The sequence below is a fragment of the Sphaerodactylus townsendi genome, linkage group LG03 (assembly GCF_021028975.2).
Source record: "Sphaerodactylus townsendi isolate TG3544 linkage group LG03, MPM_Stown_v2.3, whole genome shotgun sequence".
NCBI lineage: Eukaryota > Metazoa > Chordata > Lepidosauria > Squamata > Sphaerodactylidae > Sphaerodactylus > Sphaerodactylus townsendi.
Window position 1 is genome coordinate 24,430,440 of NC_059427.1, and position 14,310 is coordinate 24,444,749.

General features: G+C 45.4%; 1 protein-coding gene across 7 annotated transcripts in view; it reads left to right on the plus strand.

Annotated features, from left to right (window-relative positions):
• Positions 1–798: 798 nt before the first annotated feature.
• PXK (PX domain containing serine/threonine kinase like) overlaps positions 799–14,310 on the plus strand; it is a 73,821-nt gene continuing 60,309 nt past the window's right edge. For all 7 annotated transcript variants that reach the window (XM_048488291.1, XM_048488293.1, XM_048488294.1 and 4 more), the window contains exon 1: positions 799–1,087. In XM_048488291.1, coding sequence (XP_048344248.1) covers positions 986–1,087 — 102 coding nt within the window. In that variant the 5' untranslated portion in view covers positions 799–985. The remainder of the gene's footprint in view (positions 1,088–14,310) is intronic.

Genomic DNA, 14,310 nt, shown 5'->3' on the forward strand with positions numbered 1-14,310 from the left:
TTTATTGCTAGTGCTATAATAATCTAGCAATTACTCTGTTATTTTTTAAGCCCCTGATGGTGTGTAAGTGGGAGGGGGCAGCTGCACAGATGTGAAAATGTCACCAATATGGGTGGGACTTTTAAAAATGCACACCTTCCTACCTGTAGGGCATGTAGAGGCACTTTGTGAGCTTTCCAAAAAGATTGTGTGAAAATTCAAACTAGGTTTTGGGAAGAATGTATCAAAGCAGAGGGAAAATGGAACGTGGACAAATAGGGGGTGTATGTATCCACCTCCTCCATCATATGGATACCTCCTGCCTCCCCCCCCCCCACCCGCCCATCCACTCCAGTTTCAATGCCAAACCAGAGCAAAACTTCTGTGTGGAAAGAGCCACTGTTTGAACTCTGAATGCTGAATTGTCTCTCTACAAGACTGAGAGGGCAGAACACATGCTTGCAAAATGCTAGCCTCGTTTACCCACATGCATATCTCCTGCCTTCTGAATGTACGTGGGGATGATTCCATGCGGTTCATCTTCCGAAGCAGGTACATAATGTATAGTAGTGGCAGCAAATCGGCGCGCGTTACCCTATGCGCGTCGGCTAGTAATTACTACATGAACCTACTACAAGGGCATTCACCTTGTGTGTAGCGTCGTTATGCTACCCAAGGGCGCTAGCCTACGTACAGGGCAGTGATTCATACACTTTGCGAGTTAGAGGCGGGGCTGGCTCCACCCACCCACCAACCCCGCTCCAGCCTTCCTTTCCTGGACTCGCTGCTAATGCTCATAGAGCTCAGACCGGCCTGGCACTAGCAGAGCGGCAGAAGAGGCGCGACCCGTCGGGCTTTAAGACCCGGAGGAGGCCGCCGCCGCGGCCCGCCTAGCGAGACTGCTCCGCTGTTGACAGCAGGCGAGGCTGGAAGCAACAGCAGCAGCCGCCCGGGGAAGCACCGCGAGAGGCGCCGGGGCTGCTGCTGCTGCTGCCCGCAGCTCGGCATGGCCTTCCTGGAGAAGCCGCCGGCTGGGAAAGTGCTGCTGGACGACACGGTGCCGCTGACAGCCGTGATCGAGGCCAGCCAGAGCTTGCATTCGCACACGGTGAGCGGGCAGGAGGGCAGGCAGAACGGGCGGGCTGCTGCTGCAGGAGGCGGCGGCGGCGATGCAGAAGGGCAGGGGCAGGCAGGCCGGGCCCGACTGGGCTGGGGAGCAGGAGAGAAGCCCTGGTGGGGCATCGCCTGCCCCTCGTGTAGGTTTGGCGCGCGCGCGCGTGTGCAACTTGGGGGCCCTCCATCGGGCGGGGGCGAGAGTCAGCTGGCCTGAGTTCTCCATTCTTTGGATTGCGTATCAGGCTACTAGGTTTGGGGCTGAATATGTGTGCCAGGTGTCCTTTTCGTCCGTGGCGTCTGTCTGCAGTGCCAAGCTTTAACCTAGCGCGTATGGTCTCCAGGAAGTGCCTCTGAGCAGGTGCAGAGTGCCCTCGCTTGACTTCAGAGAATCCCCACGTTCCTGGGGTTGGAGGGGAAAATGTTATTTCCAAATCGGCTTGTACCCTGGCAGTCCACACAGCCACCCACCCACCCCCGCCCACCCGCAAGAAGTTAAGCGGTGCATGCTGTACTGTGTTTTGTGGTGCAGGAGAAACATGGGTCCAAGGAAGAAGCCTTGGAGTTGTGTGTGTGTGTGTGTGTGTGTGTGTGTGTGTGTAGTGTCCTTTTCTTTCCTCAAAGATGACACTATAGAACGTGTAAGTGGTAGCAGGATACATTTACTGAGATCCAAGGCTGTTTTGGGGAGTATTGGGGGAAGGTAGTGGATATTGAGTGAGCAGCGAGGATAATTATGGGGGAAGTGACTTGATGTCACTTGACCTACCCAAGCACAGGAGGTAGTAGGCTGATGTGTGACTTATTTTGGCAAAGGGACTACTGGGGGAAGTTAGGGGGCTTGTCTGAGTTGTGGGATGTTCTGATGAGGGGATCACTGGGTTTAGGGGTGAGACCCATTATCGCTGGTTCAGGGCAAAGGTCCAAATCCAGTCATTGAATGTTTCTACCGAGTTTACGACAGGCCATAAAAGCAACAGCCTCCATAGGCTTTTTGTCGCCATTTCCTGCTCTTTGGAGATATAATGACTCTGAATATGGCACGTGGAAGGGCAAAAAGTGAATTAGAAAAATCCCAACCCAACCTCGCTTTACACAAGTATTATTAGGGGGTCACCATCTAAATACTGCTATATCTTTTTTGAAAACTAAACTGGTCAGGCCTCATAGTCAACAAGTCTATATGTGTAATGGATAACATAGATGTGATCTAGCAGTGAGAGTGGTGGACTATAAATAAACATATGCAAACTATGTTTCACTTGTATAGATTTTATCATATCTGGAAGTCCTGAAGTGTACCTCTGTTGTTTTCTTAGGTGACTGGATTTTCTAAAGATGGTGGGTGAGTTAGGTTTTTGGCTGTTGTATTTCTTTGGAAGTTGATTTGTTTTTATGCTGTTTGGCCCCCTTGAACTACTACAGATGGTCTCTAGTCTTCTACGCATTTTTCTCCAGGGTACCTGGGATTTCAGGGAATAATTTAGAAATATGCCCTGTCTGCTGTTTTGGTGCTGAGATCATAATAGCTATGTTCAGTAAATTGAGTTTGTTAAAAAGGAATTCACTTGAGGGAATGGTTTGGGTTTGAAACAGTTTTTAATTAATCCATGTTGTTGTTGATGCTGGTTGACTATCCTTGGATTGTTTGTGGATAGAAAATGATTGGTCAATGTTGTCTCAGACAGAGCTAGGCCACTGAAGTTATTTTCTACCTGGGTGAGATCAGTGCCCTACAGCTTGGAGTGGGTGGGAAAAGGGAACATAGATCTGAGGACTGTTGTAAATTGCTCTTTGAGAATGCATCTGCTGACTTTGAGAATTACGTTGTGTGCTGCAGGACAGGCTGTGTGGCCATGGTCTGGTATTTTTTCGCTCCTAACGTTTCACCCACATCTATGGCTGGCATCTTCAGAGGTGTGTGGAACATGCTAGCCACTGATGTGGGCAAAATGTTTGGAGCAAAAACTACCCGACCACAACCACACAGCCTGGAAAACCCACAACAGCCCGCTGATTTCGGCCTTGAAAGCCTTTGACAGTACATCTGTTTGCTTTCTTTGTGATCGGTTTAGTGCTTTTGTAAATAAATGGAAGTCTGTAAACTACCTTTGCCTTTTCAAACAAGTCATAAACCACACTTTCCTTGCTTGAAGGAAACAAACTCTGGATGTCTCACTGCTTGGGAAAATTGTGGATTTTTAGCAGCACACAACTTGTAAGAGATCTAATCATACTCTGTTTTTTTTTAAAAGTAGATACTGAGAGTTGTGGACATGAAAGTAAAAGATTACAGAGAAGTGGCTGTAAAGACGTAGGGTTTCAGCCTCAGAGCTGGGAATCCTGAGGAGATAAGGAGGCTTCATATAGTTATTTGGAGCTTAGATTCATTCATTGTTTGAGTGCTGTATCCTGACTATCCCTGGTGTTCAGGTGTACAAAGTGTGTTCCCAAATTAACATGTTGTATTATGTAAACAAACCAGAAGGGACACTCACAATTTTAAGAAGGCACGTCATGGCAAGTTGCTTATGAGGCCAGTGCTCCAAGTGTGTAAATAACTACTTATCTGCTTACCTGCAGCTAGTAACAATTACCTCCAGGAAGCTGTGCACAGAAATGTTTGTAAATTTGAAGGGAGTTGGTTCTTTAAAAAAAAATCTCTCGATATTAGCACAAGTCACTGAGGTTGAAATCCCCTGCGTTATTAAACCCCAATGAACTCATGGGACTTCATTCTAGGCATGTTGCAGACATATGAGTTAATAAAAATATTTGTGGGCTAGTAACTTTGGTGGGAGTTATTTGCAGAACTTACAGATCAACCACATACAACTTTTTATGTGTTAATTAGCCATTAACCTTCCTCTCTTTTATTTCATGCCATTATTATTATTATTATTTATTTATTTATTTATTTATTTATTTATTTATTTATTTATTTATTTATTTAATTTGTATACCGCCCGATCCCCGAAGGGCTCCGGGCGGTGAACAACATTCACTACAACATCAACAGGAGCGGTCGTACAAATAGTGTCTTGGCACACCTTAAATCTAGGATTAAGTTTGCCCCTTCAAGCATCTAGCTAGAAAGGTGTAGGTTGTGATAGGTCAGTGGTGGCGAACCTATGGCACGGGTGCCAGAGGTGGCACTCAGAGCCCTCTTTGTGGGCACGCGCAAACAGAGCCCCCCCCATACATCTAGGCTGGCCAGGGCTGCTGGGCTCGATTATTAGCATTAAACCTAAGACCTAGTTTTGGGGAAGCAGTGTAGGTCACCCTGTTAAAGCCGCTGTTAGAACCCCAACTTCCAGATTTCCATCGCGAAGAACTAAAGTCGCGATCCTTTTTAACACACTTTTGGGAGTAAAGCTCTCGGTTGCTGGCAATGGGGCTTGCTTCTGAGCAAACCCTCCTAGGGTCGTGATTCACCCGTTGGAAGAGTTGCACGGTTGCTTCAAAGCAAACCCACCGACTACCACCAAGCTTACTCCCGAGTAACACATGCCTCAGAACCAACCATTATATCTAAACTTAAACCTCAGTATTCAGATTAAATTGCCATGTTGGCACTTTGCGATAAATAAGTGGGTTTTGGGTTGCAATTTGGGCACTCGGTCTCGAAAAGGTTCGCCACCACTGTGATAGGTGTATTTTCCCTTGCATCTCACCATACCCAAATAGGTTTGTACAAAAAAAATGTGTTTGCATTTTCCCCTTGAATTTGCATGATAGATTTTGCTGTCACGTTGTAAGACCTTTCGTAACTTGGCAAGGTGTTTATCAGATCAATATCAGACAGGGACTAGCTGGTTTTAATAACTAACTTTGGTGCATAGTGTACATAAGTGTTAAAACCAAAGAATGTGGCTCTGACCAGAAAGTCTCATGGAAGTCAACTGGATGGAACTGGTTTACTTCCAGGCGCTCTAGCTAGAGTGGTTGTGCAATCTGTTGGCTGACTTCTGGGTGAGATTACTTTAACATATCAATACTCTTATATCATTGGTCTTTGCAGCAAAGTTATTGCTGTCTCAGAAGTGCGCAACTTGTTGTGGTTTTGTGCGGCTCTTTGCCGCAGATAGGGACGGAAAGTGAGAGACGAACCACAATTTAAAATTGAACCTCTTTCAGAAATAACGTTGAGGGATTGTCATATCTGTTAAAGCACTTTCTGTGAGCTTTACAAGTGCCGTCCCAAACCGACTTACACCCTTCTTAGCTTTTTAAAATCCGTGGATTTCAAACGGTGTGACTCTGCTGAGGATATCACCTCTATTTTGTGTTTTGATTTGTGCTGACATTCCTTGGGGAAAGATGAAATAGGGATTTCTTTTAGAAGTGCGCAGTGAAAGAAGAACGCTGCTGTGTTGCAGTTTCAGAGTTGTATTTGGCCATGTGGCTTAAACTTCTCTGTCTTTTAGGAAGCAGAGGCAGAACAAGGGTGCAGACAAGCAGTGAAAATGGGTTTTAATAAGACGATGCATCATTTCGTTTACTGGCCTGCTTGCTTGAACCCCTGGAGCATTTTGAAATGGCCTTTGTGCTTTTGAAGCTGCCTTATCGTGAATCAAACCCTTAGTCCATCCAGTGTTGTTTACTCCGCTTGGCAGCAGCTCTCCAGAGTGTAATGCAGAGGTCTGTAACATCACCTGGTCCTTTTAACTGGCAGTGGTGGAGGTTAAGCCGGGGACTTCTGGATGCTGAGCAAATGCTGTACCGTTGAGCCACTCTTGGTAGAATCCTGTAAGTTGTTGTCTCATTTTAAAGTTACAAACCGCACATAGCTGGCTGCACATAGCACTGAGACAGCATAGTGGTAGTGCCTTCTAAATATATGGAAGTCATAAGAACATAAGAACTAGCCTGCTGGATCAGACCAGAGTCCATCTAGTCCAGCACTCTGCTACTCGCAGTGGCCCACCAGGTGCCTTTGGGAGATTACGTGTAGGATGTGAAAGCAATGGCCTTCTGCTGCTGCTGCTCCCGAGCACCTGGTCTGCTAAGGCATTTGCAATCTGAGATCAAGGAGGATCAAGATTGGTAGCCATAGATCGACTTCTCCTCCATAAATCTGTCCAAGCCCTTTTTAAAGCTATCCAGGTTAGTGGCCATCACCACCTCCTGTGGCAGCATATTCCAAACACCAATCACACTGTTGCGTGAAGAAGTGTTTCCTTTTGTCCGGGTACTCTGGAGGGGGACCCTGACACCTTTTATTAGTCCTAATTCTTCCCCCCAGCATTTTCAATGGATGCCCCCTGGTTCTAGTAGGCTTCAAGTCATTCATATGTACCATATTTTCCTCTCACTTCTGACAGCACCTCACAGTACTGACTGACAATCAGTATTACTGATAAAGTGCGGCCCAGCTAGATTTTAAATGTTGAACAAGTTGCCTCAATGGGGCAAATAATGACTCTGGGGCTTTTTAGGTTGGGAAAACTGTGTGTGTGTGGGGAAGGCTAAAGCCCCTTCTCGCCCTATACCTGGGTCCCATTCTGAATTGGGGTCCTGTGGCAGCTGTCATATGTCTGAGAAGAATGAAAGTCAGGTTAGGATAACCTTGATCCGATTTTTTTTTAAAAAATGCAGTGTTTAGTTTGGCTCTCCTTCATAGATGTGGGGAAAAAAGAAAGTATTACTTCAGAAGGTTCCAGACTTAAGTTGTCTTAACAGCAAAATCAAATGGGGATCCAGTGGCACCCTAAAGACTAACAAAATCTGATTCTCAGAGTTTATGCTGGGCTAAGTTTTGTTAGCCTTTCAGGACCTGCTGAATTCCTGTTTCATTTCTGGAAAGTTCTGCCGCTGAGACCATCAGTCTGTTTTATGCATCTGCTACTCATCAACCTTTACTCTTGTAAATGAAAACTTGTCGTCGTCTTTTTTTATTGTCATCTGGCTTGTCTTTCAGGCTCCTCGGTCTGAATTGCATTAACTAGGAGTGCGTCTCCCTTTTTTCATTCCAGCACACCACAATTAAACATGCTCAGAATTGCCACCTCTAATTCAGGGGTGTCAAACTCGTGGCCCTCCAGATGTTCATGAACTACAATTCCCATCAGTCCCTCTCAACATGCGCACTGGCAATACTGGCAAGGGCTGATGGGAATTGTAGTTCATGAACATCTGGAGGGCCCCGAGTTTGACACCTGTGCTCTAATTGTAAGTCCACTGGGCAGCAATGTGCCACGTTCCATATTGATTGCCGGAGTGCTGTGCAGATGTCTTGCCCTAGCCCTGGGAATTTTTCTCTTCAGCTGAAAAGATGGCTAAGACGATGAGTTTGTCCAGATGGCTGCTTGTTGCTGTGGCTAGTTTGGTGCTTTTAGCACTAAATCAGGAGCTGGAGAGAGTGGAAAGGTACTGCAAGACAGAGGTGGCATCCAGCAAGGATGTTTTTGTGCTCTGTTTTACAGTTGTCACAAAATGAGAACAAAATCTGCTCAAAAAACAGTTTCCTCCCAGGCTGAAGGGAGTTTTATATACCTGTAATTGGCTGACACTACTGTCTGGTGCCAGTAACCTATTCCACTCAGGGCCAAAACCAACATGACACAGATCCTGTATTTTGTTCCTAAAAAGGCTTTAGCAAGCACATGTGACATGCATTCAAACTGAAGGGGATGGGAGAGGTGGGACCCGCCTTGTGGTGGTACCGTAGTAGCAGCATGTTAAAGGAAACTTTGCCTGCCTTTATTTTAAAGAGGACTTGTCTTTTTCTGTGGAGGTGCTGATAGCAGTGCTGAAGATGGAGCAGGCTGGCAAAGCTGCGGGGGTGGAATAGTTAAACCTTCTTTCTCTTCCCTGCGTGGCCTTTTTCAGAATCAGGGCTGCATGTGCTTGCAATTTGCCTTTTACAACCAAATGGAGATCTGTGAGGGTGTCTGCTTTGGCCCTTAAACACGCATTGTCTGGAGATTTTTTGAAAAGAAGTCACCAAATGAGAATATTTCATAATGTGTTTTTCATGGCCCTTTAAAGCTTACAGTTTTTCTGTTGAGGGTGGGGGATAACTGAAGAAAAACGTGTTTTCCCAAATATTTCTAGGGGTTTTTTTTCCTGGGCCTTCACATCTCTATAGAAAACTGAAATCAGATCTCTTTCCTCTTATGTATGGCATGAGGAAGCAATATTCTAGGGCATTGTTTCTCAGCTGAAGGAGTGGCACCCAAGCTAAATTAACAATTCTGGTTTTTTTAATCCATGATGTATTTGATTTCACTTTGCTTATAGTCCAATCAATAAATATTGCAATAGCACCTCCTCCCTTTCTTACTTCATAGTGGCCTCTCTCCTGTGGTGGGATCCAAAAATTTTAATAACAGGTTCCAATGGTGGTGGGATTCAACAGTGGTGCCGCCGCGCACACACACCTCCAGTCCCTATTGGGCAGGGAGGTTGCTTTAGTAACCCCTTCTCGGCGCTCAGGAAAAATTAGTAACCACTTCTAGAGAAGTGGTGAGAACTGGTTGGATCCCACCTCTGCCTCTCTCCCTTTTCTCTCTTTGCTGAGCAATGCATCCTGCTTCAGTGGTTCCCAACCTTTTCCCACATATGTACCTCTTGGCAACCCATTTCCTTAAAATTGCACCCCCATATTAGCAAACCCATTACGTAGTTTTTTTCATGTGCCCCCAAATGCTCTGGCATGTACCCTTGGGGTACCCCAGACTGTCACATTGTCTGGCTACTAGAGTAGAGCATCTCCCAGAGGTGCCATCATAATATTAGGTGCCCATTTGAGGAATATTTTAGTGGTTAATTTTAATTGTATAAACGCGATGTTGAATCACATTGTGTATTTCCATATAACCTGAGCCCGGTTACTGGGGAAGAGTGGGGTTTAAATAAAATTTCTATTCTTTCTCTATTCTACCAAGGGTACATCTCTTTTTTTGATGTAGTGAAATCTATACATTTATTTTATTAAATTTGATATGTCGCCCTTTCCCAGCCAGTTAAACTGTTGCATTGTCAAGGTTTGGTATGTTACAGACGCTGCTTTAAACTGGTTGCATGTAACTTCTTTTACCACAATAGAATCTGGTAGATCTGGAATCTCTTGTTATAGTGCAAATGTGTGTAAATATGGTAGGCTTGCTCCTGACATTAGTTTATTTTCTAAGCTTTGCTGCTGTGGACATGGTTTCTGTTTATTTGCAAATAAGTGATTAAGGGGGTTTTCCACATGGGGTCAGGGAAGTGTAGTTTCCATTTCTATTGTGGCTGCTAACACAGCAACAATACAACAACACAGCAGATACAACACAGCAACAATACAACACAGCAACAACAGGGCTTCTAGCCACCTTTGTTCCCTATTCCCTTATATCTCCACAATGAAAGCGGCCAGAAAACTACATTTTCCAAAAAGCTAGGAATTTAGATAGCCTGTTATGCGTTGTTATAATGTTATAATTCAATTATATTTTTTAAAAAGAAAGAAACACTCCATGGTGACTAGAGGAAAGGATGGCTACTACGGGGGAAATGGCTCCTGTGTAGAATGGTGAAAATCCTGACTTTCCATCATACATGGCTGCAATCCAGACTTTGCTACGATCTTTCCCCAAACTTCAGAGCAAAGCAGGTTTGAGAAAGAGTAGGGAAAAGCTGGGGGAACACTGCAAGGTCCAATTTTATTGGACCTTGCAGCAGTGGTGTAGTGGCTAAGAGCAGTGGCTAAGAGAAGGTACATTCTGATCTGGAGGAATAGGGTTTGATTCCCAGCTCTGCCGCTTGAGTTGTGGAGGCTTATCTGGGGAATTCAGATTAGCCTGTACACTCCAACACACACCAGCTGGGTGACCTTGGGCTCTCTCAGCCCCACCTACCTCACAGGCTGTTTGTTGTGAGGGGGAAAGGGAAAGGAGATTGTAAGCCCCTTTGAGTCTCCTACAGGAGAGAAAGGGGGGATATAAATCCAAACTCCTCCTCCTCCTCCTCCGTCGGTGGTCTTCTTCTTCTTCTTCTTCTTCTTCTTCTTCTTCTTCTTCTTCTTCTTCTTCTTCTTCTTCTTCTTCTTCTTCTTCTTCTTCTTCTTCTTCTTCTTCTTCTTCTTCTTCTTCTTCTTCTTCTTCTTCTTCTTCTTCTTCTTCTTCTTCTTCTTCTTCTTCTTCTTCTTCTTCTTCTTCTTCTTCTTCTTCTTCTTCTTCTTCTTCTTCTTCTTCTTCTTCTTCTTCTTCTTCTTCTTCTTCTTCTTCTTCTTCCATGAATGCAACATGATGCTGTGGGGAAATAGGAACACACACCCCTTGCTTTGTAACAGCATTGAACCTGGGGTATAGCCTGTTTGAAAAATACAATGTACTCTACAAGAGCAAAACTGAGTATTTTGACTACTGTCAGGAGTGAGCTATTCTCTATAGCTGGGCTGACTGGCAGAACTGAGTGGAACTTGCCTGAGAAATGGGGCTTGTGCATATGTGACCTATTTGTGAATGTCAGAGGAGGAGCAAGTAAAGCTTTTAGTAGACTTGTAAATACTGTTCACCTGGAGTGAGTCAGACTCTCTAGGCAAGCAGGAAGACACTTTGAAAGGAAGAAAAGGGAGGTCATAAAGAGGTGACTTAATTGCATGGTAGAGAGTCTAGCCTCCAGATGGGGTCTGGGGATGCCCCAGAATTACAACTCATTTCCAGACTACAGAAACCAGTTCTTCGGTGGAAAAAATTGATGCTTTGGAGGGTGGACTCTATGGTATTGTATCCCACTGGGCTCCGTTCTCAAATATCTAGGACAGGGGTAGGGAACCTGCGGCTCTCCAGATGTTCAGGAACTACAATTCCCATCAGCCTCTGTCAGCATGGCCAATTGGCCATGCTGGCAGGGGCTGATGGGAATTGTAGTTCCTGAACATCTGGAGAGCCGCAGGTTCCCTACCCCTGATCTAGGAGTTTCCCAACCTGAATCTGGCCTCCTGACCCCCCCCCCCATCCCCTGAGGGGTTGTGTCTCTAGCAGTGGTTCTCAACCTTCCTAATGCCGCAACCCTTTAATACAGTTCTTCATGTTGTGGTGACCCCCAACCATAAAATTGGTATATATAAAATATAAAAAGACCGCTTTCCGATGGTCTTAGGCGACCCATGTGAAAGGGTCGTTCGACCCCCCCAAGGGGTCGCGACCCACAGGTTGAGAACCACTGGTCTAAAGCATAATGCTCAAAATAAACTGCTTATCTTTTAAGGTTATAATTATAGGGTATCTTTTGCAAGAAATGCATTCAGACTGACCTAAATCCGTTTAAAGTACAGTAGCAAATGCTGGACTCGACTGTTCCATAAACTCAGGAATAGGGCCAAGAATTGCAATAATGCAGCTTGTGTGAGTAAGTTTTTAAAGCTAGTAAATCTTATTGTGTAATTTCAAGGAAGCAGGCCTGAGATTAATGCAGATTGAGTAAATGTGTGCTGAGTTTCCTGTCATTCACAAAGTTTTGGTGGAGTTTTTTTTTCTTTTTTGAAAGGACTGTTTTCGAATGTAGACCATGAATGTGAAATTTATGAAAGCTGTTAAACTCCAGTTATGGTATTGGGAGATATGTGACTGTTGCTATTTTATGTTGTAAATAACAGCAAGGAAGAGACCATTTGAAGTGGGAGAGGGGAGTTTAAACCTTGCCCTGTGCCGTTTTCCCAGTGTGTTAGCCCCCTGATGCTATTTGTGCCATGAGAAGAGGGAACTGATAGCTACTCCTATGGTGCCTGTTTGCCTTGTGAGATAAATAGCAGTGGGTAAGAGGAATGTTTAGCAGAGGCCAATTTGCTGGTGGTTCCTGGCCCCTCAATGATGCGGCTGGCCTCCACACGGGCCAGGACCTTTACGGCCCTGGCCCCTGCCTGGTGGAACACTCTTCCTCCAGCTGTCCGGGCCCTGCGGGACCTTGGTGAGTTCCGCAGGGCCTGTAAGACTGAGTTGTTCCACCGGGCCTTAGGAGTGTTCAGTCGCTGAGTAGGGTGCCCCCCCTTACGCCCTTACGCATTTATTTCAACATCTTATTTCTGTCTCCATCTATGTTACCCTCCTAGGGAGGAGTCTGGCCGTTCCTTCTTGTTGGGGGAGACTTTTAACGAATTGGGTTATAGGACGCCTGTCATTGTTGTGCTGACCGCTGTTTTAACGGATTTTAATGGATTTTAGCTAATGTATTTTTATGTGGTCACTATTGTGAACCTCCATTATATATTGTAAATATACTGATGTTGTTGTGCATCGCCCAGATCCCCTCGGGGATGGGGCAGTCTATAAATCGCAAAAATGAATGAATGAATGAATGAATGTGTGGTTGGGTAAAACAGTATGAAAAATAGCCAACCCTCTCCCCCACCATACCCCTGATCCATATCTTCCGTTTATGCTTACAAAAGGTTGTGGGGAACCTGTTCTCTGAACTTCTGCCATTCTGAGCTTCTCTGCTTTTCATCTGAGAAGACAAGAGTTGCTGGAAAAGACAATAATGTTAGGAAAAGTTTTAGGCAGCGGGAAAAGAGGAAGACGGATTGACTTTATAAAGGAAGGCACAGTCCTGAGAACAATAGACATTTCAGAGGTCATTAATTTATAGGGTCATCCTAAATCAGAAGAGACTTGACAGAACTTCACATACATAATGCAAAAAATAGCAAAAGGGGGTGCAGCAGCCTCTGGTGACTCAGGGTTGTTTCATCTTGTTGTGGGACATTATGTTTGAATAGTTGGAAGCTTCAGGGTTTGTCTGTGTTGATTCCTTTTAGAGGAGAGAGCCCCTGGAGATGTATGGTGACTTATAATTTGCTTTGTTTACAGGTTTGCAAGTCAGCCACAAGTAGAGGGAAATAGGCAGTCACGTAGGGTAGATCTCGGCGGCAGGGCGAAAGTGGGGCCGCACGTGGCCCGTCCCCAGTTTAAATGGGGAAGGGGCGGTCTGGGCGGCTGACGTCAGGGCTCTGCGACCTGACGTCACCCCCAGCCAATCAACAGGCGAGGCCCTGCTGGCCTCATCACTGGGCGACGGGCCCGCCCCCTCCCAGCCAGAAGAGACAGGGGAGCATGATGCCGCCCCCCTCCCCTTGCGGCAAATGGCAGCCGCGGTAAGTCGCGGGCCGCCTCCTTATCTGAAAGTAGAAAGACCCTGAATCCCAGAATGCTTTATCTTCAGTCAAATCTCAGCTGATTCTGTCCCCCAATCCCTACCTGATGTTTCTTCCCCCTGCCCCAATACCATCCTTTCACACCTGTGACTCTCCCCTCAGTCTGTGTCGGTAAGAAGTTCCAGAGATACTTCTAACTTTCAAACTGCTTTCAGTGCTCTTTGAAGCTGTGCGGAATAGCAAAATCCACTTGCAAACAGTTGTGAAAGTGGTTTGAACACGCATTATTTTGTGTGTGCCGAAGGGGCCTTAGACGAAGGACTTGCAGTGTCTTCATAAAATCTGCTTTATTTCCAAGTATTCAAGACAAACACAGGTGAAAGCACAGAGACATTCTTGTATGGCAGCTGATTTGCTACTCCCCCCCATTAGATAGAGTAGGAAGATGCTGAATTCCAAGACGCATTACTTTCAGCCATTTTGTAGCTCCTTTTTGAAGTTGCTGTCTGCTGTTTCTTCGTTCACGCTCACTTAGCTGACTACTCAGCTGGAAGACGATACCTTCTACCAACTGTGATTGGTGTCTTGTTAAATCCATGCAGAGAAATGCCCACAACTGTTGAAGAAACACTAACATTCCCTTTTTCAAAGTCCCCAACTCTGTATCAGATGCAACACCTTAATGATAGGCCCATTTATGGCAGCTTAGCAAAAAACCCTAAGCTTTCTGCAGAGCTGTTCCTTGTATGCATGGAAACAGCAGGCGTACATTTATATGTGTGATGACCTAAGTATTTCACTGATTGTGGATGTGGTTCAATACAATGGCCAATTTGCATCTTCCGGGCAAGTAGGTCCTCAGTCAAATAGATATGTATACAGTGTGCGAACTCTTTGTATAGCAGTCCAAGTTTCATGAGTATTCGGTGGGCTTGTCACGTTTTGCCACTTCATATGGGATGTGATGCTTGCACTTGGCATAAATTCAACCCCCGATGGGTTGCATAAATTAGCAAGCTTCTGTCAGTGAGCCATATATTAAGACAGGCCTACAATACCTGGTACTCAAGAAAGAGCACCAGTAACTAAATGCTGAAAGATGTATGCGTTGTTCTAAAGCTACACTAGATTTATGACTT